This window comes from Vicugna pacos, chromosome 6 (assembly GCF_048564905.1).
Source record: "Vicugna pacos chromosome 6, VicPac4, whole genome shotgun sequence".
Classification (NCBI taxonomy): Eukaryota; Metazoa; Chordata; class Mammalia; order Artiodactyla; family Camelidae; genus Vicugna; species Vicugna pacos.
In genome coordinates, this window is record NC_132992.1 from 87,487,023 (window position 1) to 87,511,433 (window position 24,411).

Sequence of the window (24,411 nt, forward strand, 5' to 3'; positions counted from 1 at the left end):
TATGAGGGGTGGGAAATTCCAAGGAAAATCAAAACGAGCTCGTTAAGTATTTAGCGATGCTTGGGACTGGAAGCCAGGCCCCACGTCTCCACAGTTCAAACCCCAGAGCAGAGTCAGGCTTTGTCGTGGCCGCTAGGCTTTCATAACTGCATCTTCAGGAACTCATTTACTTTACTTGTATCTCCCACGGTTTGTTCTAGACTGAACTTAATTTACAGCCTATCATTTCTCTTCATTTTACCTAGATGAGGAGAGCAGGACCTCTGTGGTAGAATGGAAGGGGGCCCACGGAGGCCTTCTTTCCTGTCTCTAGGCTGAGCCCACGTGATGTGAGGAAAGCGATTAGCAAAACCAAGGCCACTCCCAGGGCCAGAGAAGCATTTATAAAGCCAGCTGTCTTGTCAGATAGAGGCCGTAAGACTCCAAAAGGCACTTACTTCCATCTTTGCTTATTGGATTCGCAAAAATTCTTTGGGCTGGGCATTGCCTGGGTTTCTCAAACATTATTTTCAGGGTAGCTGAGGAATTAACTTAATTTCAGGCTTGCAGTGATGCTGTAAAACTACTGAAGTGCTAAGGGCCCCAGAAAGGTCTCAGGTTCCCGCTCAAGATAAGGAACTCTGGGTCTCAAATGCTATCTATCTTAGCACAGGAATGTTTGGTGGCTCATTGGCTCAACCCCTTCGGCAACCCAAACAACTACTTTTCTCCTAAAATGACACTCACAGGATGCTCTGGCCAGCTTGGACCTAGACATTTCCGTGTCGCTTGTCCAATGCAGAAACCACACAGTCTTTGTCAGAATGCAGTGTGAGGATTAAGACCGAAGTTAGGGAACAAAAACACCAACACGCTGAGTGTTCAAATAAAGTATCGTCTTAGGCTCAATGATGCTGACTCTTCGTTTACGGCTGATATATAGGAAGAAAGCAGCTCAAATTTGTAAGATTTTAACTATGGGTTCCATGGTGAATCGGCTTTTGGAGGAGTGCGCAGAAAAGAGAAATTTTCCTAAATATAGTGAAGCCTTATCTATAAATAAGCACAGGGAAGAAAATAATCTTTAGGAAGCCTGAGTCAGCCTGTTTACATGTACATCATTTAGTTTAGGGTCTAATTACATTTTGTGACCAAAATTCCAGGATTCTCTTAAGTTTCTGTGTACTTCCCACCCCCCACCTCCCCATTAGTGTCCACATGGGAGAGATCACAAATTGATAAAGATGGATGATGTACATGTTCAAAACATCCAAATACATTTGAGCATAAAAGCAGATTTCTGACAACAGTGTAGGAAGTACATTTTTGTTATACTTTCACTATAGAATTCCTAACGAGAAACATCAAAACTCAAATGCCAAACCTTATATAGGAGTTTGATGCTTTGGAAGAAATACATAAATACTACTTTCTTTGATTCTTTAAATCACTGATGTTTGGTGCCAATACTTGAAGAGTGGTTTTAAATCAATGATAGAAAGGAGTATGTTCAACATGTGTAACATTTTGTTTCTGGTCACTTTATTAAAAATTTAGGTGTATGCACGATATATAAAACAGATAAACAACAAGGACCTACAGCATAGTATGGGGAACTACATTTAATATCTTGTAATAACCTATAATAAAAAAGAATCTTGAAAAAGAATATATATGTATAACTAAATCATTCTGCTGTATACCTGAAATTAACACATTGTAAATCAACTATAGTTCAATCAAAATAAGTAAATTTTAAAAATCTAGAGTTTATGAAACATTAAAAAAAAAACCCAGGTTTATGAAATGTAAAAACAAAAAAAGATTTAGGTGTATTATTTCAATTTCTTTGGTTTAGACACATGATCTGTTTTTCTGTTCTTGATCATGCTGTCAAAGTCATCCCAGCAAGGGAGAGTGTAGCTCAGTGACAGAGTGTGTGCTTAGCATGCACAAGGTCCTGGGTTCAGCCCCCAGGACCCCCATATAAATAAATAAATAAAAACCTAATTACCCCCCCCACTAAAAAATACAAATAAAGAAAAAAAAGAAAACAGCCATCCCACTCAGCTCTCTGAAAGAGCCCCAACATGCTCTCCCACATCTTTGCATTTCACAAATGTCCTTTTCACACTCTGCTGTACACGGCAAATCTACTGTAAGTTTGGAAAACAGGCCTGCTCAAGGATTACTCTTAACCTTTAATGACAGCTGTATTCTCAACCTAATAAAATGTCTGAGAACGATACTAGCACAGCCAGCGTTACGCACTAGGTAAGTGACATGCTACTCTCCAGGACTAGCTCTACGTCTCTGGATCTTCACATCGTAAGTTTGCAAATTCTCCCGATTCCAGTCAACACAAGAGCAGAATTAGGCCATTTAGAGTAGGCAACAAACAACTTAGGTTTTTAGGAACAAATTGCCAATATTTATTAGGGAAAAAAAAACTTACTATAACATAGGAATGAGTAAAAGGTGATTTCGTCAATCATATAGTCTCTACTATTACGTGGCACTGGACTGCAACAACTGTCAAGCTTCAGCATCACATCATTTCCTGTGTACTTCTGTTCATGAAGCTTGTTCCTCTGATTTACCTGGAATCAATCAATCTGGCGGGGGAAGAAAGGATTCTTAGAGAAGCCAATCAATTTTGGGTCCCACATTAGAAAACTACCAAAACTTCAGTAACACCGATGGGGATTTTAGTAAATATGTCACTCAGGAGTGCTTCTGAGTAACATCTTGAGCTTACTTTTAGTTTACTGGGTGCAAGTTTCATGGTGAACGGTTATTTGGAAGATTCTCTTGCTGACAGCACACACACTAAATTTTCTGATTTTAAATCTGAGCACCTCCGAAGCACAATCAGGTCACCCTCGACAATACTTTTTAAAATACTTAACAATTTTAAAACTACTTTTTATTTTAAAGTAGTCTGTAGCAGTACTTAGTGTCCAACAGAAACCACTCCATCTGTTAAACAATATCTGACTGCAAAAGTTTCTCTTACTGTCGGGTGATAGATAATGACACGGCACAGCCATTATCACCGTGGCAACAGTACCCAAGAACTATCAGAGGAAAATTGCACATGGAACTGCTGGCTCTTGAGCAGTCATGCCTCAGCTTCCTCTGGAGTCTGCTTTTTCTGCAAGTCTGGTGTGCTCTGGGGTACCACCAACCCAGTGCGGCTCCAAGATTGCAGATCAGTAGCGATTTCCCAGAGCCCCGCTCTTCCAGAATCATTCCTTCCACTAATGTGAGCACTTGCCACTTTCCAAGCACGGTTCTATGTACTGAGGATACAGCACGAATGAACGAAGTCAGGGCCTGGGAGGGAAGTCAATACACAAGCTAATAAATACATGTCAAGGTGTAGTAAGTACAACGGAGGACAGAGAAAGCAGTTGGCCTAGGGAGGCTTGCTTTCTCTCCTCTACCCCGACATTGTTTTGTACCTGCTTCTCATTTCGCAAGCTCTGGGCACCAGGTCTCTAAGAAGGTCCCGCTCTGGCACAGAGCCTTGCAGCAGCAGCAGCTGCTCAGAAAACGTTTGTCGAACGAACCAATTCCCTTTCTGGTCCCCCATCCAACAAATCTTTCCTGGGCCCAGGCCCAAGGGCTTAAGTAGCCTAGGAAGTCAGCGAAGCCCCGATTACACAGCGCTTTGCAAACGTTTTAAAATAAAAGTTGTTTTAGTGAAATAATCGCGCTCCAGAGGCGGGAACTACAAGGTGGGGTCTGGGCCTCTGCTCCCACGTGGGCAGCGGGACCACAGACCGGCCGGGACACGTGGCCGGGGCCCGACGCTCTGGCCCCGACGCCGTAGCCCCGGGGAGGCCTGGCCGCCAGAGCCTGGTGCGGTCTCTGATCCCGCTGCGAACGCCCGCGGCCTTACGGAGCCTCCGGATCGCTCACCTAAGCCAGGAACGCGGCTGGAAACAGCGACCCAAGTTTGCTCCAGCCCCGCCACCACCCCTGATGCAGGAACTAGGAGCCTGCCAACCGCGCTGCCGTAGCAACACACCACCGCCTGCACCGGAACCGGAACCTTGATCTGGAAGTGACCCCTTCCCGGCGTTCCGCGGAACGCCGAAACCCCGCCCAGCGACCGTCCCAGTCATCCCAGAGTATCCCAGCAGGCCCGTCTACTCTCCGGAGGGAAGTCGTCTTGCCCCAGGTTTTGACTCTCCTTGCCTCGGAACGTGACCCTGATGGACATCAACTCCCTCCAATCAACCGGCAAAGTGGTTGCCGACGGCCAATGGTAAGGCGGTAGGATGCCACTCAGGCATAAGGACCGCCTCCAACCTGTCCGAGCCGGACGAGTAACATGATTGGTAGAATCGAGTAATTGCGAGCCAGCGTTATCCAATCATGGAGAGCTGTTCGGAGCCGGGCCAATGAGGGCTTCCGGAGGGCGGGCCGGGCCGCCGCGGGCCGGGCCGGGGGAAGGCTCAGGCTGGCTAGCCCGGGTCCCGGGCCGTCAAGGGCTCCGGCAAGCGTGCGGGGATGAGCGGAACCCTGGGCCGGGCGGCGGCGGCTCTGCTCCGCTGGGGGCGCGGCGCGGGCGGCGGCGGCCTGCGGGGCCCGGGCGTGCGGGCGGCGAGCTCGGGGGGCAGCGGCTCGGCCGAGCACCTGGACGCGCTGGTGAAGAAGGACAAGGTGGTGGTCTTCCTCAAGGGGACGCCGGAGCAGCCCCAGTGCGGCTTCAGCAACGCCGTCGTGCAGATCCTGCGGCTGCACGGCGTCCGCGACTACGCGGCCTACAACGTGCTGGACGACCCCCAGCTCCGGCAAGGTCAGAGCCGGCGGGGGGCGGGGGCGGGGCTGGGGTGGTGGGGGGCGACCGGCCGAGGCGGTTCTGCGGGGCAGAGGGTCTGTCGCTCAAGGTCCGGCCGGGGGTTGGAGCGGGTTTGGAGCACGGGCTCCCACGCTGCGTTAGAGGGCCTGGGGGTGGGGGCCTGACTGACTCGAACTGACTCTTGAGAATCTGGGGCTCTGGGCCGACTTGGGCAGTGGGGTAAGTCCTAGCGGTTCACCGGTACGTACTCTGACCTGAAATAGGCATTTCGGGGCGAGTTGTTTTAGGTTGAATCCAAGGAGAGTGGTCAGCAGCCTGACTCCCCTCTCTGCAGGGCTGGGGAGGTCGGGCAGAGAGGGAGATAGGAAGAGCTACTAGAAGGTGGGCACTTGGGGACACTGTTGGGGTGGCTTGTTTCATGGACAAGGAGCTGGTGCAGTTGAACGTGGGGGGAGGGCCGAGGTTGCCCTTGTCTGAGGCTAGTGGGTCAGAGGGCTGGCCTGTAGAGCCTCAAGGCTCGGGGTGTCTGGAACCGTTCTCTATTGTTACTACAAGGAGGGGGTTGACACAGCATTTAGATGGTCTCAGTTGGAATCTGTTGGTTTGGGGAAAAAAAGTTATGAAATTTGTTTTTAGATACACAAGGATGGGAGAAGTTCATGGGGGCTAACTAAGGCTTGGAGAGGCTTGTGGGGAGAGGGAAAAGGAATGACTCCTGGGCCCTAGTAACTCAAGCTTGGAGCTCCAGAAGCCACGAGCCAGTCAGGGTCTGGGCAGATGCAGTCGGGTGGGGGTGGAGGAAATCTGTGACATTTCCCTAGGGAGTAGGGGGTGGGGTGGGGATGAGGGCCCTGACAGTTAATTAGCATCTTCTCTGCTGAGCACCTTGCTGAGAACCTCACCTGCATTCTTCTTTTATCTGAGTGGGGGAGGAGGAAGAGGCCAGAACACAGGGGTCTGCTTCTTGGCTAGGGATGATGGGGTTGGTGGAGAAATGAGGAGGCTGTATCTGTACCCCTAAAGGCTGGCGTTCCAGTTAGAGACTTCCTATAACTGAGTCCCTGGCATCTCCCCAAGCCTCCTGCTGTTCAGTTAGTGTTCTAAAAAGAGTTTAAAGGCACCAAGTTCTACGCTATTCTATTTAGAATTCTAAATTTTGTTATTCTACATTTGAATTTGTTAATCACAATCATTCTGACATTGATGAGACAGGTTGGTGTCACGGAAAGGCTTTGGGTTAGAATCCTTCTGCGGCCAATCAGCTGTGCACCCTGAAGCAAGTCACAAAACTGCATTTTCCTTTCTGATGATATGAGGATAATGAAACCACACTTGGCAAAATTTTTTGTTTTTGTTTTTGTTTTAATTTGTTTATTTATTTCTGTGGTTTTTTATGGAGGTACCAGGGATTGAACCCAAGACCTCATGCTTGCTAAGCGTGTGCTCTACCATTGAGCTATACTCAACCCCCTTTGGCAAAGTTTTTGTGTAGAACTTTAGAAAGTGCCTGTCATCTTATCTGGCACACAGAAGGCACCCATTCAATGGTCACTATTTTATTATTAGTACTTTATGGTTTCAAAAGTATTCTTTCCAACATTATCTAATCCTCAGAAAAATCTTGGTTTTGGTGGGTGGAAATGAGTAGGAGTAGAGTAGTCAGCTCAGCCCCAGGTCTATATCATATTACCAATGTGTTATGCTCACCATCCCTCGGCCTTCCTGGTCTACTGGAATGCTGCCAGTCACCGGCTCCCCAGACAGGGTGATCTGCAGTCTTCGCCCAGCCGCCACTTCTCTTCCTGAAAGATAAGATAGGGGAAACTACTGTGCAATCTTCCTGCTGGGACCTTGCCTCCGGCCCCTTGCTGATTGCCAGTATGGCCGTTAGTAAAAAAAAAAAAAAAAAAATTTGCCTTGCTGATATCTTGCTTAGTGTAAAGTTTTGAGAGCCTTTGGCTTGTGAATTTCAGTTCTCCTGTTTCATACAACCAGAGATGGGGTATGCTGGAATATGGTCAGTAAATGGAAAGTAGGAGCAGGAATAAGAATGTTTACTGAGAGCACTTAAATGTCTGGCTTCCAATCTTGCGTTCTTCAGTGTTCAAATGACAGCCATGGGAATTTACCCCTTGAATTTCTTGACCATTGAGTTTCATCAGATCGTTATTTAATAAATGTTTTGCATGTATATTGAGCATAACACATCTTTTGTTGCTGAGAAAAGTAAACATTAGCGTTTAAGTATTAACCTCCAGACTGGGGCGGGATGGTGCAAGCCTATCACCACGGAGGGCTTAGTTCAGCCAGGGTTCGGCTTTAAAACGTGAAGGCTCTTCATCTTTTTGCTCTCTCCACCTTTGAGTTCACCAAGAGAGACTGACAGCGTAGCTGACGCGTGCTTTTGACAATTAAAGATCTGTCTGTGCACCTTCCTAGCCCCAAGGTCACAGCTTGTAACAGGAGAGGCCTTTCCTGTCTTCCTGTACCCAGGAAGGCTGAGCTGTACAAAGGGCCCACGTCAGAGGAAGACCCCAGACACTGTCTCCTTATTCTGGGCACTGGATCCAGGGGGTGTGATGCACAGAGGTCTCAACCCGAGACCCAAGACCTGAGGAACAAAGGTGACTGTGAGGAGGTTTTGCATTTTGGCTGTCCTTGAGCTTTTTTTCCTTTTTCCTTCTTTTTCTTTTTCTTTTTCTTTTTCTTTTTCTTTTTCTTTTTCTTTTTCTTTTTCTTTTTCTTTTTCTTTTTCAAATCCCACAAAGGGATAGAGTCCGGATGGAAGGATATCAGCATATCCTGCTCCTGGTCTTCATCAAGAATAGCCTTTTATTTTCAGTTGCAAAAGTAACACGTGCTCATTGCAGCAACTTGGAAAACACTGAAAATATAAAGAAAATGAAAATCACCTGTAATTCCATACAAACCATAAACCAAATGAACATTCGGATCTAGTTTCTAACAGTTTTTGTTTTTTGTTTTGTTTTGTTTTAAGCAGAGTTGAGATCACGCATATCTATATATAGCATTTTGCCCTCCTGAGAGCAGGGAACACGTCTTCTGTGACTTCGTGAACACTGTGTATATTGCTTAAGCAAACCAAGCTTTCAGTGAGTGTTTTAATGAATAAACCAATGCTTCATTTTATCAGAAACTCTATTCCATGCTCTTAAAAATATTATGAACACTCTTGAATTTCTGCCTACTTAGATCACTGTTACGTTCCTTGCATGGGAAGCAGTATCTGTTGAGTGAATAACCATTATCCTATCATTGAATGTTTATTAAGCATTTGAAAATATACTCAGCCTTCCCAGTATCAAGGCATTTAAGGCAACAGTAAAACATCCATGACGGCGGTAAGCATCGAAAGCTGGATAGCAAGTGTGCGCCTGTGTCTGCGCGGTGGGCGTGGCCTGTGCTGCAGATGGTAGTAGACCTGGTGCCAGTGCTTGGGAGGAGTGACTGTCTGTCGGTAGCCGGTCTAGTTGGGGGTGAACAGAGATGAAGACCCAGCCGTTTTACTCCTGGGCATTTAGTCTACAGCAGGGATGGGCAAGCTTCCTTCGCAAAGGGCCAGACATACTTGAGGCTTCATGGGCCTCGTGCTCTCTTGTTAGGACTATTTACCTCTGCTGTTACAGTGTAAAGCAGTCAGGGACAATACATAATGAGTGTGGCAGAGTTCCAATAAAACTTTATTTATAAAAACAATAAAGTGGACCAGATTTGGCCCGAAGGCCATAGTTTGCCACCCCTTGGTCTAGAGAGACCATCTCCCTGCATGCAGGCTAGGAGGCGTATGTAAGGATGTTGATTGCAGGGTTCCTTGTAATAATGAAAAGTTGGCAAAAACAGATCTTAGTCCTTTAGGAGCAGGCTGGACAAACCAAGTGTAGTCGCACAATGGAAAACTAAATTGTGGTTAAAATGAACTAGATCTTGATGTGTTTAATGCAACTGAATCTCAAAAAATACGTTTACTCAAAAAGTAAGTTGCAAAACAGAATTGTAGCTTAACACCATCAGTGTACATAGGAGTTAAAGATGGGAAACAGCCCACAGATGCGTGTGTCGTGCAGGTGGGGCTCATGGGCAGGAGTAACAGATGCCAGCCGCCAGCCAAAGGCTGCCTCTGATGGTCAAGAACCTGGCCCTTGGACTCCTGGGCGCCTGGATGCAAATCCTGGCTCTGCCATTACCTAGCACTGTGACATTGGTTAACATATTTAACTTCTTTGAGTCTTCACTTCTTCATCTGTTAAACAGAGGTAATTATACCTATCTTGTAGGATTTTTGATTAAGTGAGATGAGTTATGTAAAACATTTAGACTATGAAACTCAGTAACCCTTAGCTCAGTAAGTGGTATTTTTGTTACTGCTTGACATATGTAATTGGTATTTTTCCTTCATTCTTTCCCTGTTTTCCGCATAGCATATATTCCCAGACAAGCATTGCTGGGAAGGGTGGGGTAGAGGCCCCTGACATGGTGAGAGTGTCTGTGTTGCACCTGGTGCTGTGGGAAGCTCAATCCGTTTCACCAGTTATATCGTATTTAACCTTCATAATAAATCGTGTGAGGCGCAGAGTTATTCCCATTTTACAGAAAAGGAAACTGAGGCTAAGAGATGAACAGGTTTAGGTGAGGCTGCCTTTACAAGCCAGCAAGCCACAGTTGGCTGACCGCGAATGGTGCCTTGTTCCCTCTTGCCAGCATCCTTTACTTTTCCTCTCGAGGATCTGCTGTTTTCCATGCTTTCAGCTCAGGTTGTCTGCAGCAGTCCTAACGTCGTTCTCTAAGTTAGGGAAGACGGAGAAACACGTGACTCCAGGGGGAGGTGATGTGACGTGGGGAAGGGGCAGAGCCTAGTAAGAGGCAGAGTTGGAATTAACATGCATCGGGCTCTGAAGCTCCTGTAGTGAAAATCCACTTGGAGAAAAAGAAAACTACAGTCGCGATGCTCTTACTGTCATTTGTCCAAACCAGGAGCGGAGTCCAGCGTTCTGAAACGTGATGAATCTTGAAAAGTACCTTTTGCAGTGCCAACTGGTGCCTGCTGAGGCCCTGCGACCCCCATCCCTGGACTCTCAGATGTCTGCCTGCAACCGTTCAAAAAAAACCAAAGCACACGCCTTCCTAACGCGTTTGTCTCAGCAGAGTTAACAGCCCTGCGAAACGGCTAGTCTCACCGCAGCCCAGGCTGACTTGTCTCAGCCCACGTCTCCATCTTGCTGGGGTCGTAGATCCACTCTCCTCCCGTGTACCAAAGCCCCTGCCGCACTCACAGCCAATCAGAAGTCTGTTCCCCTGTCCCTTTGTGTTCGCAGCCCTGTCCCCAGATCCCTCTGCACGTTCACACTGGGTGGACACGCGGGCACCTCTTGCGTCTGTGGCCCGCTGTTGCCTGTAACAGTGAACCTGTTAAACTTTCCTTTGCTCTTAAACTTCCCCTTGCCTTTGCTAAATTCTTCTTACCAACGTCACCCGCCCACCACCAAGTGTCCCCCAACATTTCTTTTGAAAGTTCTGGAAGGGAATTTTCCAGAGCATCTTCTCCACTCAGGCTTGATACTTTGGAATGTGACGTTTTCTCGGTGGAGCAGTAGGTGTACGTAGGGCTGATTTGGAAAGACAGCCTCCTAACTCCCCGTCCCAGCGCCACCCTGTTATGTAACTTTGCAGTCAACATCTTCTGTCCCAAATTGAATTGCCAGTTCCTCATCTATAAAATACAATTATCATTCAAGTCCATCCTTGGGTATGATTTTCTAATTTTCAAGAGTTGCTGTCTGATGCTGAGTTATTCCGTGGGATATTTGCAAGAACTATCACTGGGTAGTGCAGTTTTTGAAAATTTAAAGTGTGAGAAAAATTAGCCATGTTTGAACAATTGTGAATTGATAGAATTTGTTACAGTTTTAAGCCTATGAATAGTGGTGTTTTATTATTGGCAGTTTCTCACTTCACCCTGTAGGAAGCAACTGGGTATTTCCTTAAATATTTAAACCTGTAATCAGACTTTTAAAACATGGAAATAGCATAGTTTTCATGAAAGATGCCAAAGCTTTATTTTTTTTTTAATATTCAAGCTTATTTTGAGGGGGTGTTAATTCTTTATTTTTTTTAATGGAGGTACTGAGGACTAAGCTGAGGACCTTGTGCGTGCTAGGCACACTCTGTACCACCGAGCTATACCCACCTGCTCAAAGCTTTGCTTTGACATCAGCGACCCAGAATACTTGTTAGTGTGAAAATTAAAGAAGCAGGTGAGTTTAATTTCGATAACATGTCAGCCAGTAGGCACCTTGGATTCTGTCACGATGCTGTCATGCTCTGAGGTGGGTTCTTCTGAGTTCCTTTTTAAAAAAAAAATTTATTTTTAAATTGTTTTACTTTATTTGGAGGGGGTGATTAGTTTTGTTCTTGTTTTTTTATGGAGGTGCTGGGGATTGAACCCAGGACCTCGTGCATGCTAAGCATGTACTCTACTCTACCACTGAGCTATTTACCCCTCCTCCCTGAGTTCTTGAAATGTAAGTTACTAGGACAGTCACTGGCCAACAGGTTTGGGAGGAGTTAGTCTCCCTTGCGCATGACTGATGCATGTTGAGGATGGTCAGAAAGCAGATCATTCTTTTACTCAGCAAAGATTTTATTTTAATAAAAACTCTACTTTTTAGGATTAAACGTGGTTTTGGATGGCCCTCAGATGGCAAATTTGTTTTTATTTTTGGTGTGTCTCAAAAATTGTAGGCACTCACCAAAAGAGTGGGTCATATTCATATTACTGTTTTAAATAAGCTTGGCACAATTTATTATTATATTTGATTTTATTTTTTATTTTTTTAAAATAGAGTTTATTCTTTTAGAGCAGTTTCAGGTTCACAACAGAACTGAACAGAAAATATGGAGTTCACACATAGCCCTCCCCACTCACACTTACATACTCCCCGCTACCCTCAACATCCCTCATCAGTGTGACGTATTTGGTACAATCGATGAACCACCAACATGGGCACATTATCATCAACCAAAGTCCACAGTTTACATTAGGGTTCACGCTTGATGTTGTGCTTTCTGTGGGTTTTGGACACGATGTATTGTTAATTGGAAAAAAAGCCCAGATGTAATATGGTGCACATAAGGGGTTTGTGTACATAAATGTAAGAGATACTTAAGTTTAGAAGAATTAAAAGAAGTTCATATTGGCTCTAAATATTTCTTAACATTCCCCTCCCCATCATGATGAAGTAAAAAAAATAAAAGATTTGTAACTAAAATCATCAAGTAAGTTCAGATGGACTCTTTGTGTTTGAGGATAGAATTTTTAAAAAAAAAATTCCAAACACACAGATTGTATGCTAAGTAATTTTTTATGTAGCACCAAACATCAGAATGATGAAAAACTTGAATTCATCGGGGTATTCAAGGATACCGAGATATTTGCGTTATAAAGACATTCTGACGGTTAGTGGAATTTGCCCTTTATTGGTAACCTTCAAACTTCTAGCTGGTTTTTTTTGTTTTTTTAACAGAAACCCAGAGTGTCTTAGAAGTGTGCTTTTCAGGGCGTTATAACGTTGTAGCCATTTCTTCATACGTGAAGTATGTCTGGAGAAGAAAGATAAAGTCCTTCACTGGGGCCTTTAATGTTGTTCTTTAGAGCAAAGTTGTTGTTTTTTTGCTTTAATCAGGCAGTGACTTTTAAAAGAGAAAAACACATTGTATCTTGGGACTGTTTTTTGTGATATAACTCAAATTAGTAATCATCTTTGGCAAAGTTCATTTGATAATAAATGATAGTGTGTCAAGAAGAAGTTTTTGTATTTTTAGTTCATTTACATAAAAACCACCACCTGACTGATTATTAAAATTTGTATACTACTGTGTTTTGCTTGAAAAAATGTTGACTTTTCTGTTTTGTTTACTTGTGTGTTTAAAAAAGTATGCTTCATCTCAGCCTCCGTGTTGAAAGGAAGTGGAATGGTGAGGAGGAATTTAGAAGAGTGATTTTTTTATGACTTAAGACTGAAACCACATTTCTTTCATAACCATCCTCCCGGTGGCCCAGACCGGAACAGAATCACTGCATGGCTGCACTGGCACCGAACCTGCTCCACGTGTCCTCAGAGCCTCTGCACACAGGACCCGTCGTGTGCACGCGGGCTGGCTTCTCGCCTGCTGTGGGCTCTTAGAGCAGGGGGTGCCCTGTGGCCCTGCGCCTGGCCGGGAACGTGGGCGCCCCGAGCTGCGGGCTCATCCTTCATTGAGCGTAGTTCCTGTTTGTGCTGAGCCTGATTATCTGTCCCGGGCAGAGCCCATCCGAGTAGGATGAGGGCTACAGTCTGTAACCACGGGAAAGGGATTTTTCTTCGGGTAAAAGAATTATTAAAGATAAAAACCAGTGATTCTTTGTCTGTAACTGGTGGCCTTCACCAACCAAGACAGACACGAAAACATTAGCTGGGGGCTGCCTCGTCTGCCAGTGAGTTACAGTGGTGGAGCGTTTGGAAATGAGGTTGTGACATTTCTTTTTTGTTTCACTGAAAACACAGCTGGCAGATGCGGGGAGACTGTAGCTTTGTGTGTCTTGTGTGACTTACGTTCACCTGTCGAGTTCTCTGCCGTTAATCCAGGGTGGATTGTGGGTCAGGGACTTAACATGATTCTCATGCAAACCTTGCGAGATGAGGGTGGAAACAGGAGGAGGCCTCACAGTTTATGCTGGGGAGAGTCAGGGTTTAAACAGCAGTCCGTCTGCCTCTGAAGCTTCTGCTCTTTGTAGCAAACACATAGCCCCCCAGGGATGGGTAGCAGGGGAGGGACACGGGGGTTTCTGCTGGGAGCGGATGAAGAACATTTTGCCCTAAAAAGTTGACCAATGACCATTTAAGTGACGCGTCAACGTTCTCTCCCCGTAGGCATTAAAGACTATTCCAACTGGCCCACCATCCCGCAGGTGTACCTCAACGGCGAGTTTGTGGGGGGCTGTGACATTCTTCTGCAGATGCACCAGAACGGGGACCTGGTGGAAGAACTGAAAAAGCTGGGGATCCGCTCCGCCCTTTTAGATGAGAAGAAAGACCAGGACTCGAAATGAGGGCGGCCGGGGCCAGGCAGCCACCGGCGTCAGAGACTCAGCGCCAGAAAAGCCTTACGATTTTGGTTTTCACTCTTCAGACAGCTGCCGGCCCTGATTCTTCCAGTCTGTGAGCAGTCGGGTGATTTTAGCGTGTCTTGTGCCGGGCAAGGAGTATCCTGTTGTGAACGTAATTGTAACCACTGCACTGTAATAATCAATGTTGTATTAGGAGATCATTGTAAGCACAGTTTCTTCTTCTATTGTCCTTTGCTCTTTGCCTGATTCAGGAGTAAAAATAGGAGCTTTTGAATCATCATTGTCACTTGTGAGTCCTCTGCAAATGTATCAGTCTGCAAAGATAATATATCCCCCCTTCAAGTTTTTTGTAACTTGTTCTGTTAAGAAAAATGATGGACAAGGAAGAAAATAGGATAACTGGGGTGTTTTTTAAAAAATAAACTGCCAACCCAGGGGTACGGTGTGTGAGTTGTTAATCTGAATAGCAGTGAGTCTGTGTCTTAGCCCATGTGGGCTGCTGTAACTGCTGCAGACTGAATGGCTTAGAAACAACAGATATTTTTCTATCAGGGAAAAAAAAAAAAAGAAAACACCAGATGTTTGTTTTTCACAGTTCTGGAGGCTGGAAGTCCAGGATCAAGGCTCTGGCAGGTTAGGTGTGTAGGGAGGACCTGCCCCTGGTTCGCAGAGAGCCGTCTTCTCACCGTGTCCTACAGAAGCTCTTTGGGGTCCCTTTGCTAAGGGCACTAATCCTGTTCATGGGGGCTTCACCCCCCCACGACCTCATCACCTCCCAAAGACCCCACCTCTTAAAACCATCACTTTGCGGGGTGTGTGTTAACACAGGAATTTTGAGGGGACACAGGCGTTCAGTCTGTAGCAATCTGTAAGGATTTTTATCACCTCTGAACTTTTGATTTTAGGAATTAAGAGTGATTCTCATAATCTTCTGTTCAGTTTGCCCCTAAAATTGCCATCAGTCTGTGTTCTAATTTCTCAAGGAGAAGTTAAGTATTGTACATGCTGAGTGGTGGTGATGGTCCAGTTAGGGCTGGGGTGGACTGGTGAGAAGTGAGGTGGGGCAAGACCTGTGCGTGGCCAGCTGCGCTGCAGCTGGATGGGGAGAAGCCGTTAGTCGTCCAAAGAATGGGACCTAATGCATATTTTATTTCTTAAGAATGGGGCCTTTATACAGAAGGACGTAAGTGGAGTCATAGCCAAGATCTTCCCGTATATGGTACCTTTATGACAAGGCTGTCACTCCACCCTGAGTCTGGCGGTAGAGCTGGAGGTAAGCTTTATGGCAGCTCACGGGCAGAAAGCCCATACTGGCACGGTGTGCCTCTGGGTCCCCAGAATCATGGCTTAAACAGAGCATCTATTTAGAAGCGCATCTTTACAGTGGCAGAGGTAGGAAGAAGATGCATTTTTTAATGAAAAGGGCAAAAATGACAATATGGAAAGAAGGATGGCTTATCCCTCCAGAGCCATTCTGGAGCCTTGTTCTGTGTGACTCTTTAGTCTGCATGAGTACCTCCTGGACAGACTGATGGTGGACAGACTTAGTGAGGGAAGGGTGGACCTGCTGGGGCTGGTAGCTTGCAGTGCTGCCCCTCCCCGAGAGGTTTTGGGGTTCCCAGAAGAAAAGGGAGGCCAGTTATAGTCTTGCCCCCGCTTCACTCGGGACTGTTCTGTCGGGTGAGAGGCCTGCCCCTTGTAAATCCCAGCGCTCCAGGCTTCAGGGGGAAGAACAGCAGGTTCTTGTCACAAAGGTTTTGTGTTACGCGACTTGCAGGCTGCATCCATCAGTAAGTTTTATGTCTGCTCTAAGAGCTTACACAGACTTGGAGGAGGTTGGAGCTCATTTGTTGGAAGCCTTTTGTTTACAGATCGAAGCGAGGCACTAGAAGGAAGCCCTGTGCTGCTGCTATGCTGTGGCCAAGCCGAGGTTATGACCTGTCCTTTGGAAAGAATACCACGAACAAGTCACTTTTTACTGTCCCTGGATTTGTACCAGGCCGTGGGCCCACGCATGAGTCTGCAGAATTGTCCCTTGCCTTCACATCGGGTGGGTCATACGGTGCTTTTCCATTGTTTTGCTCCTTTTGGCTTTTCCTTAAATCTGCCTGTATACCCTTAGGGTTCATCGGAAAAATGACGAGAAACTTATTTGCAGGGAAACATCCATGTAGGAAACCTCACGAGAATATTCGCACTAGGGCAGAGCCGCCCAGTGAACAATTTGACGCCAGTGCTTAGGAGTCACAGTGAGATCGTATCAGTCACCAGAGAGCCCAAAAGTTTAAGGAATCACCGGACTCTGCAGAAATGGGAATGTTCTTTCCAGAAGTTAATTAATACTTTTTTTTCTATTATGACAAGTCTTTGCCAAATGGGAAATTGAAGATGCTATCTGATGTCAGCCTGAATAATTGTAATGATCTGCATAATTAGAATTCGCCATGATAATTGAAACTGTGACACCAAAGTTCCTTGTACAAACAGCAATATCACACATCTGTTTAAAACGCAAGGTCTGCTTCACGGTTTTCCCCTGGAGTACATTGGCTTGTATCATTTGATTTGATGTATTGGATTTTTGTCACAACTTCCGAGTATTGTTATTAAATAGACCCTTTAGAAATAGAAGGAGTTATTTTAGAAAATTAAACATTTTGCGTGAGTTGAGGTGGTTTTTGTCTCACAAGCTGGTAGTTACCTAAATGTCATTACACTTCATTTAAGCTATGAGCTTTGAAGATATTTTAGAACAGAAGGGTAGATTTATGACGTCTTGGGTTTCGTGTTATTGGCCCTATTGAATTGACTTGGGTAGAATCTGAGACCTCAAGCTTTCCTGTAATTATTAAAGCCACAACAGCTAGCTCGAGAGAGAATTCTTGTAAATTTATTAAAGAGCTTAGATAATTTAGAGAAAAATTGTGTCTTGAGAAGTTGGGTCCTTTGTTATTTGTGACAGGAAAGATTGTGCTAAGGGTTCAGAGGAGTGACCTTTGTGTTGGCAAAGTTAATGTTGGAGTGAATTTAAACCAGAGGCAAGGGAGCTTCCAGGTTTGTTCCTGAGAATCACTGACAGGCAAAAATAGATACTGGTGGATGGTCACACAAAAAAGAAGCTGATTTGATAGCTATTTTTAAAAAATCCATTTCATATTCTGCTTAAGAATTGGTTAGTAAATCTCAAAAATTGCTTTAAGTTAGACTAGGAACTCTGTGGCAGCTAATCTGAGGGAGAGGGGAGGACTGGTGAAGGGGGAGGAGCTGGTTTCAAGCCCAGGTGCCAAGACAGCCACAGAGTGTCATAGACGGACTTGCAGGAAGTTGCGTCCTGTCCTGTTCCTGAGAGTAGATCCCTGCAGGTCTGAGAGCCGCACAGAGGGTCCTGCTGAGACGTGCAACGGCAGAGCAGGCCTCATTGGGCAGAGACGAATGAAGCCTGGGGGAAGGTGCCCCAGGCTCCCCCAGGTGTGTGGACACGCGACCAGGCCAGTGATCCCACTGGGGTTCACTTGGTGAGCTTCCAAGTGGCAGGAAGGGGGTGTTTTTGCCAGGGAGCAAAGTGCTCTCCCAGGAAGCCCTCATCTTCTGCTGGGCTTCCCCTCTGACAACCTCAGACCCAGCCCTGGGCCCCTGGCATCAGTTTCTGCACATTCGCACCTGTTGTCACCTGTTAGCCTCCCTAGGGATGGGCCCTGAGTTCTCACTTCCCTCCCTCCCCCACTCCCTCCTCTGTCTGCCATCCCAGCCCTTTCCTTTGTCCCTTTTTTCTTCTGTCCCCTCTGGTTGTTAGCAATGTGGTCCAGTAAGGCTTTTAGATCCCCAGGCATTGGAATTTTTAAACAGTTAGTTGATTTCTACTTTGATAATACAATGAAAGTCAGCAAACCCCTGCCTTTCACCTTTCAACACAGTCTTGTTTTCCAGAGGCCACCAGTTTCCGTTCTTAAGCTATTTCTTCTATTTGCCTCCAGATTTCTTAATAATATGCTTATAATCGCTATTTCTTTGCTAATCAATTTCCGACATTATGTCATCTTTTTACCATTTTGCTAGAAAAGGATTCAAGGCTCTGACATCATCACCAACACCCCACACCCAACTTCTCCCTTATTCATCACACAGTTATAAAATTTTTAGGCTAAATTGACGGTCAGTTTGAATAAAATTTTTAGGCTAAATTGACGGTCAGTTTGAAAGAGAGAGAAAAATCAGTGGATTAATCATTGGTTAGGTGGGTTAGGAAGGAAAAGACCTCTATCAGAATAAGGATGTCGAGAGGGGACCTTTATGATTGGATCACGGAAGAAGACCCCCTCTTCTGAGGTAATGCTGCAGCAAAGAGCTTCCAACTTTTAATTCCGCTACCTGTTTAAAAATATTATTTCTGGGAGCTCTTATTCACTGATTAATCTCTTTAAAAATAAAAATTTACTAGCTAACCATTGTTAAGTACTTTCTTGTTGTATAACCATCACTACCATCCATCTCCAGAACGCTTTTCATCTCGTAAAATTGAAACCCTGCACCCATCAAACAACTCCCCATCCCCCCCTCCCCTCCCCAGCCCCGGCCACCAGCAGTCTACTTTGTCTCTGTAAATCTGACCACTCCAGGTAGCTCCTAGATGTGGAATTATATGACATGTGTCCTTTTGTGAATGATTTATTTCACATAGCATAAGGTCCTCAAGGTTCATCCACATCGTAGCATGTGCCAGTCTTTTTTTAAAAGCTGAATAACATTCCTTTGTGTGTCTGCACCACATTTTGTTTATCCGTTTGTCCATCGATGGACACTTGGTTCGCTTCCATCTTTCGGCAGCTGTGAATACTGCTGCTGTAGACGTGGGTGTACAAAATGACTCTTTGAGACCCTGTTTTCGATTCTTTGGGGTATATACCCAGAAGTGGAATTGCTGGATTTTACATTAAATCTATGTTTGATTTTTTTTGAGAAACGGCCACTGTTTTCCATAGCGGCTCCACTATTTTACTTTCCCACCAATAGCGCACAGACGGTCCAGTGTCTCCACATCCTCGCCAGCACTTCTTACTTTCTGTTTGTTTGTTTGTTTGTTTGGGTTTGGTCTGGTTTTCAGCCCTCCTAATGGGTATGAATGAATCCCTTTTCTAGCCGCTTGTTCTGCCTTTATCCTTCATGGATGCAATACCTTAGCTCTGAGGCTATTACTTACAGCTTTTTATTATAATTATGATTAAACCATTCTTTAAAAAAAGTTCTGCATTCTCCTTGAGCATCCAGGTTTCCTCTGTTTGTCTGTTTGGGCCTCTCTTTTGTGCTGGAGACTTTCCAGCTGGAGGCTTAGCTACTGGCTCACATTTGAGAAGTAAAGGACCCATCAGGGGCTTGGGATCGAATAGGGGACTGGGGAACAGTGTGTGTTGTGTGTGTGTGGGCGGTGAGGCTGGAGGCGCCGGCTGCCGGGTGGGTTTCCCTGTACCACATCTGGATGCTGAGCTGACCTTCTATTGGCGAACTCTCACATCTCACATGTCAGTATTTGAATGTCTATTCTCTAAGGCTGTTTAATTTTTCCAGAGAAGACTCTTCCATCCCACCCAGGGGGTGTGGCCCTGTCTACCTTCTAGAAGCTAGAGTAGAAGGCTGGGGGGCTCTTTCTTCAGAGTGCAGGTCCCCGGCCACTCTGGTTTTCAACCCCAGGCCTCCCACCTCCTCTATTGTCCCCTAGTCCCCGGGGTGGGGAAGTGGGGCCCCGCTGGGTGAGGTGGAGGAGGAGGAGGAGGGGTCCTGCAGGTCTCTTGCTTCACACCCTTACTTCCCCCCTCGTGCCCCCGCCTCTAGCCCTGGGCCACCCCTCCTGTGTGGTGCCTGCAGCTCGGCCTTGCCACACACACCTTCCTGCCCCGCAACCTTGGGGAGTTCTCTGTCTCCTCTGGCCTCCTCCCTTTCCCCCGTCCTCGTGTCTTCATAGTATTTATCATTTATATCTATTTGTATCTTTTTTTTTATTCATTTACTTTCCTTTTAGTTTAGAGAGGAAGCCAAAACAAATCCAGGTGATCAATCCCCATGATTAACTTCACGTTTCTTTTTTAAGCAGAATTTTCTCAGAATTTGTTCAGATCACAAAAACAATTTGTTTTCCTTTAGAAAACACTGAGGCCTAGAAAGAAGGAAAAAATAGGCCAATGGCCCCACTCACGGATGAAAGACACTTTTCACAGGGCCCACTTCCTTCTACTTGCTGTTCTTCACGTCGTTTTGCACAGTTCAGGGCAGGCTGTAAAGACAACCTTCTGTTCCACTTTTTCTGCTTTTGGTATCACAGTGTGCGCGTTTCCCAGGTCATGACGCTTTGGGAAATGTTTCGAATAGCCGTGAAAATTGCTCCTTGTACCAAAGTTTGCTTTATTATCCTATTGTTTGCCTGCTGGGCTGTTTTCAATGCGAAGTTTAATACCGTGCTAAAGGTTTTTGTGCAAAAAGTTTATTTTATTTTAAAAGTTTTAAAGGGGAGATCGGTTTGGCCACAGGTAAGGCAGAGGGTTGAATGGTGGTCCCCCCAACAGATACGTGACACCCTAACCCCTGGCACTCACGGATGTGACCTGAGTGGGAAAAAGGGACTTTGCAGGCGTGATTAAGGACCTTGAGATGGGGTGATGGTCCTGGGTTATCGGGGCAAGTCCTAAATCCGGTGACAAGTGTCCTTATACGTACAAGACAGAAAAGGAGGCACGCGGAGGAGGAGGTGATTGATGTGAAGAGAGACGTGGAGACTGAGGTGATGCAGCCACAAGCCGGGGAAGCCCAGCGGACACCGGAAGCTGGAAGAGGCAAAGAACCGCTCCTCCCCTCCAGCCCCCGGAGGGAGCACGTCCAGCCTCCAGGCCTGGGAGAGAGCACATGTCCGTTGTTTTAAGCCACCAAGTTTGTGCTGCTTTGTCATGGTGGCCCCGGGAAATGAATACAGGTGGATTCTAAGAAATGGTGCTGATGGTCAGAGATATGAGTATTTCCAGGTCATCAATTTCAGCCTGTAAAACGCAGTTTATACTATCATCCCAATAAACACAGTCATTTTAATTTTGGTACATTTCTTTCACGTCGTGTCATCTAATCACATTTACTGAGTGCTCGCCACGTCACAGCAGCTGGAAGCTTCGCGAGGCCCGGCGTCTCCACTTTGTGCCCTGACGCGTTGCAGGTGCTTAGACTCACACCTGGCACGCGGTAGACGCTTACTTACTGAATGGATGGACAAGTAATGGGGGTACGATTCTGAGTAAGATGCAGCTCCTGGTGAGTCTAGTTAATGAGGGCCACGGTTGAGCACCAGGAAACCCTGGAGCGAGAGCAGAATCTGCATGGGGGCCCGTAGGCGCAGAGCAGGGCATCTCGGGCTGGGGCCATTGAAGAGGTGGTGCTTGCGCTGTGTCTTGATGACAGTGATCCTGGCTGCCACCAGCCAGCACCAGACAGCACTCCTCACTAGGTCATCTTTGCTGCACCTGAGTCCCATCAGGGCCAGACCCTGGTGATGGTGTGCAGGTGATGGATGTGGGCCCGTCTGAGTGGCTGGGGTCCCTGTGGGGTCTCATGTCCTGCCCAGCAGTGAGTGTACTGGCCAGATCTGTACTTTGGCCCTGAGTATGTGGCAGTCCTTGGTAAGTTGCCCTGCACTTGTGTACACACACACACACACACACGCACGCGCGCGCACTTGAGCACACACAGGGATAGCCTTTTTTAGCCAGAGGCTCCAGCCAGCCCTACACCCTGCATCCAAGGCCCCAATCCTGAGACTGCTCTGACCCCTTCAGTAGCTCCCTTTTCCCCAGGACAGTGAGCCAGTGGGGCCAAGGGTGTGTGCCCACCTGGAGCCCCTGCTCTCTTCATCCCTGAGACCATCCTGTGGGGAACTGGTACCCAGGAATTCCCTGTCCCTGTGCCCGGGATCTGCTCCCAGGGCCTGCAAGCTTCCCAGGCTGTGTCTCAGAGGGAGGGCATCACCATCACAGCGGTGGAAGGAGCCCTGCTCAAAGTGTGCAGGGGGCAGCTGAACACGGAGCCCAGTGTCCACACACAGGCCACAGGTGCTGGGTGGAGAAGGGGAGGGTCAGGGGCTGGTCTGTACTCTGTCCCTGCCCACACCTGTTCGAAGTGACCCACACTGCCCTGTGCACATGAACATTCAGCAGGCAGCTGGGGATCTTAGATTTGGACAGCAGCTTCCTGCCAGACAGACTTGTCTCTTTCTCTTCCAGGATCTTCTGGGTCTTCGGATCGGGCTCTGTGCAGGGCAGGGTCATCATTAACCACACAGCGCAGCAGCTGCCAGGTGTCTCGGGCCCCACCAGGGCCGGGGACGGCATGTCAGGTGTGGAAAGCAGCCTGTAGCAAGGCCGGGGGGGGAGGACCCATTGGTGATTGGTGTGGAGAGGGCAAAAGTCCAGATGCGGGGGGAAGGGAGGGTGGGGGGCGGGGGGCGGGAAGCAGGGAACAGTGGGACGTGAGCCTGGAGGGGGTCCCAGGAGGGACTTCTCACTGGGAATGGAGGGGACCCCTGGGGAGCCCCAGGCAGAGGCTTCAGCTGGAGTTGGGATGCTCTGCTGGGTGTCAGCACAGCCATTCTAGGGTCGGAGAACATTCTAGGAGGGGCTGAGGAAGTCGTGTGTGATGAACGGCATGGGAGGGGGTGTGTGGCTGAGGGGTCCCGCCCCCCACCCTCCCTCCTGTGCCACGGGACCCCTGGACTTCATCCACTGTCCTGCCAGGGCTCCGCCGGGGCGCCTCCCGGGGTCCAGCAGCCCTCAGAACCACCAGGGACCTGCTTGGGCTCTCCTTTCTCAGACGGCCAGGCGCCCTGTGGTTCGTGCGCAGGATGGTGTGGTTCTGTGCCGGCTCTTTGAGGAAAGGGATGTGCTCACCCTCCACTGCCTGGGGCTGCGACCTGGGGCGTCTCTTGCCCATGTGACACCTTTGTATTTTCTTCCTTCCTCGGGATTCCTCCCACTGTTTCTGGGGAGAGGATTTAGAGAGATTTAGCTCAGTTTGAATTGAAGAGCGTTGTTCGGGTGGTTCTGTGCCAAGAACGAGCCTCTTCACGAATAAGGACTGCCCGGGAGCTGCAGGAGGGGCCTGGACGGCACGGGACTGGGCCCCTGGGCCTGCGGGCAGGTGGGCTCACCTGCAGCCTGTGCATCTGCTGGCTCCACAGGTGACCTTGGGGCTGACTTGGCGTCAGTCGCACGGTCTCTTCTCCTGCCTCCTGCATACCAGCACAGTGGGGGCCCCTTCCTTCTCGTGGTAAAAACGGGAACTTCTGAGCTTGGCAAGTGGGGGTGTGCAGGACAGGCTTGGAAGGCTTCCAACTCACATTTCAAAGGAAGGACTGGCCTTGGACCAGCTCCGGGGAGAGAACTCTGAGCCTGGAGCATCCTGTCCTGCCTGATGGCGGTGTCTCTGCACGCCTCGGGCCCCAGCCATGTGAGATCAGTATGACCTCTGGGGGCTGAGGACTGAGTATCGAGGCAGTAGGCACTCCTCGGTGGGCCTCCAGTAAAAACCCTGGATGCCACGGCTCAGGTGAACTTCGTGGGTGGGCAACCCCTGGCACGTGCTGTCACATCATGTCACATTGGTGTGGGACAATTAAACACAGTCCGCCCGGCTCCACTGGGGAGGGGCGGCTGGGTGCTCTCCTGGACTCTGTCCTGTGCACTTTTTAGCTTTACATTAAAAAAAAAAATCTGTCCCTTCTCAAGGCAATAAACTACGGAACAGCTTTTCCGAGTCCTGTGATTCCTTCTGAGGGGGTCTTGGGGACCCTAACACAGGGAGATGATGTCCAGGTGGCTGGGCCTGGAGCCCCCGCATTTTTCTCTATGAGGGACCATTTCTTGTTACCTTCTTACAAACCCGCCATTACCAGGCCGACCTCGGGACCCCGGGACGCATGGCCTTCCCCGAGATGCCCTCTAGCATAGCGGACTCCAGACTGTAATGTTACGCAAAGACTTTTTTGAAGACTCGGGGATAGCCGTGGGAGTAGTAGAGAGACTGGCTCCTAGTTCACAGTCTGGACTTGTTCATTGCAGAGCCTGCCTTCCTGGCTTAGACCCCATCACCCCCCTCCCCAAAGCCCACAGCTGAGTCTCTGTCCTTTTCAAGGTCTGAGCCAAAAGAAAGACAGTTCTAAGCCTCCTTTTCCACCTCCCTGGAGCCCAGCTCCGAGCTGGGGTTTCCTGCTTGCGTTCCAGCCTCCTCCTGGGGCCAGTGTCCCTGGGAAAGACCTCTGATCTCTGTGCCACGAGGCAACACCAGCTGTTATGCACACACGGTAAAGGGCACTGTGGTGGTGGTGACGGGGGCAGGGCCGTGCGTGTCATTGTTTTGAAGAGTGATACTGGGCAAGCTGCTCCTTCTCCAGGCCTTCCAAAGTCACCTGCATTTTCATCTCTTCATTTAATCGACTGTTTACATTCCAAGACTTTTCTCAAGTGTTTACTGA

At 47.6% G+C, this 24,411-nt stretch overlaps 1 protein-coding gene and 1 non-coding gene across 2 annotated transcripts; one reads left to right on the forward strand and one right to left on the reverse strand.

Moving 5' to 3' along the window:
- Window positions 1-2,918: 2,918 nt before the first annotated feature.
- On the reverse strand, window positions 2,919-3,193 carry LOC116281098 (small Cajal body-specific RNA 13). Its single transcript, XR_004190554.1, has one exon.
- Window positions 3,194-4,408: 1,215 nt separating this feature from the next.
- On the forward strand, window positions 4,409-14,350 carry GLRX5 (glutaredoxin 5). Its single transcript, XM_006213907.4, has 2 exons — window positions 4,409-4,786; window positions 13,717-14,350. Exons 1-2 carry the CDS (start codon window positions 4,498-4,500, stop codon window positions 13,893-13,895), a joined length of 468 nt encoding a protein of 155 aa, XP_006213969.1. The 5' UTR covers window positions 4,409-4,497; the 3' UTR covers window positions 13,896-14,350.
- Window positions 14,351-24,411: the final 10,061 nt, after the last annotated feature.

Bases quoted from the DNA above. Each gene is read 5' to 3' on its own strand.
- GLRX5 (XM_006213907.4), top strand. From the start codon at position 4,498: ATGAGCGGAACCCTGGGCCGGGCGGCGGCGGCTCTGCTCCGCTGGGGG. The intron at 4,787-13,716 runs GTCAGAGCCGGC...CTCTCCCCGTAG, and splicing joins CGACCCCCAGCTCCGGCAAG to GCATTAAAGACTATTCCAAC.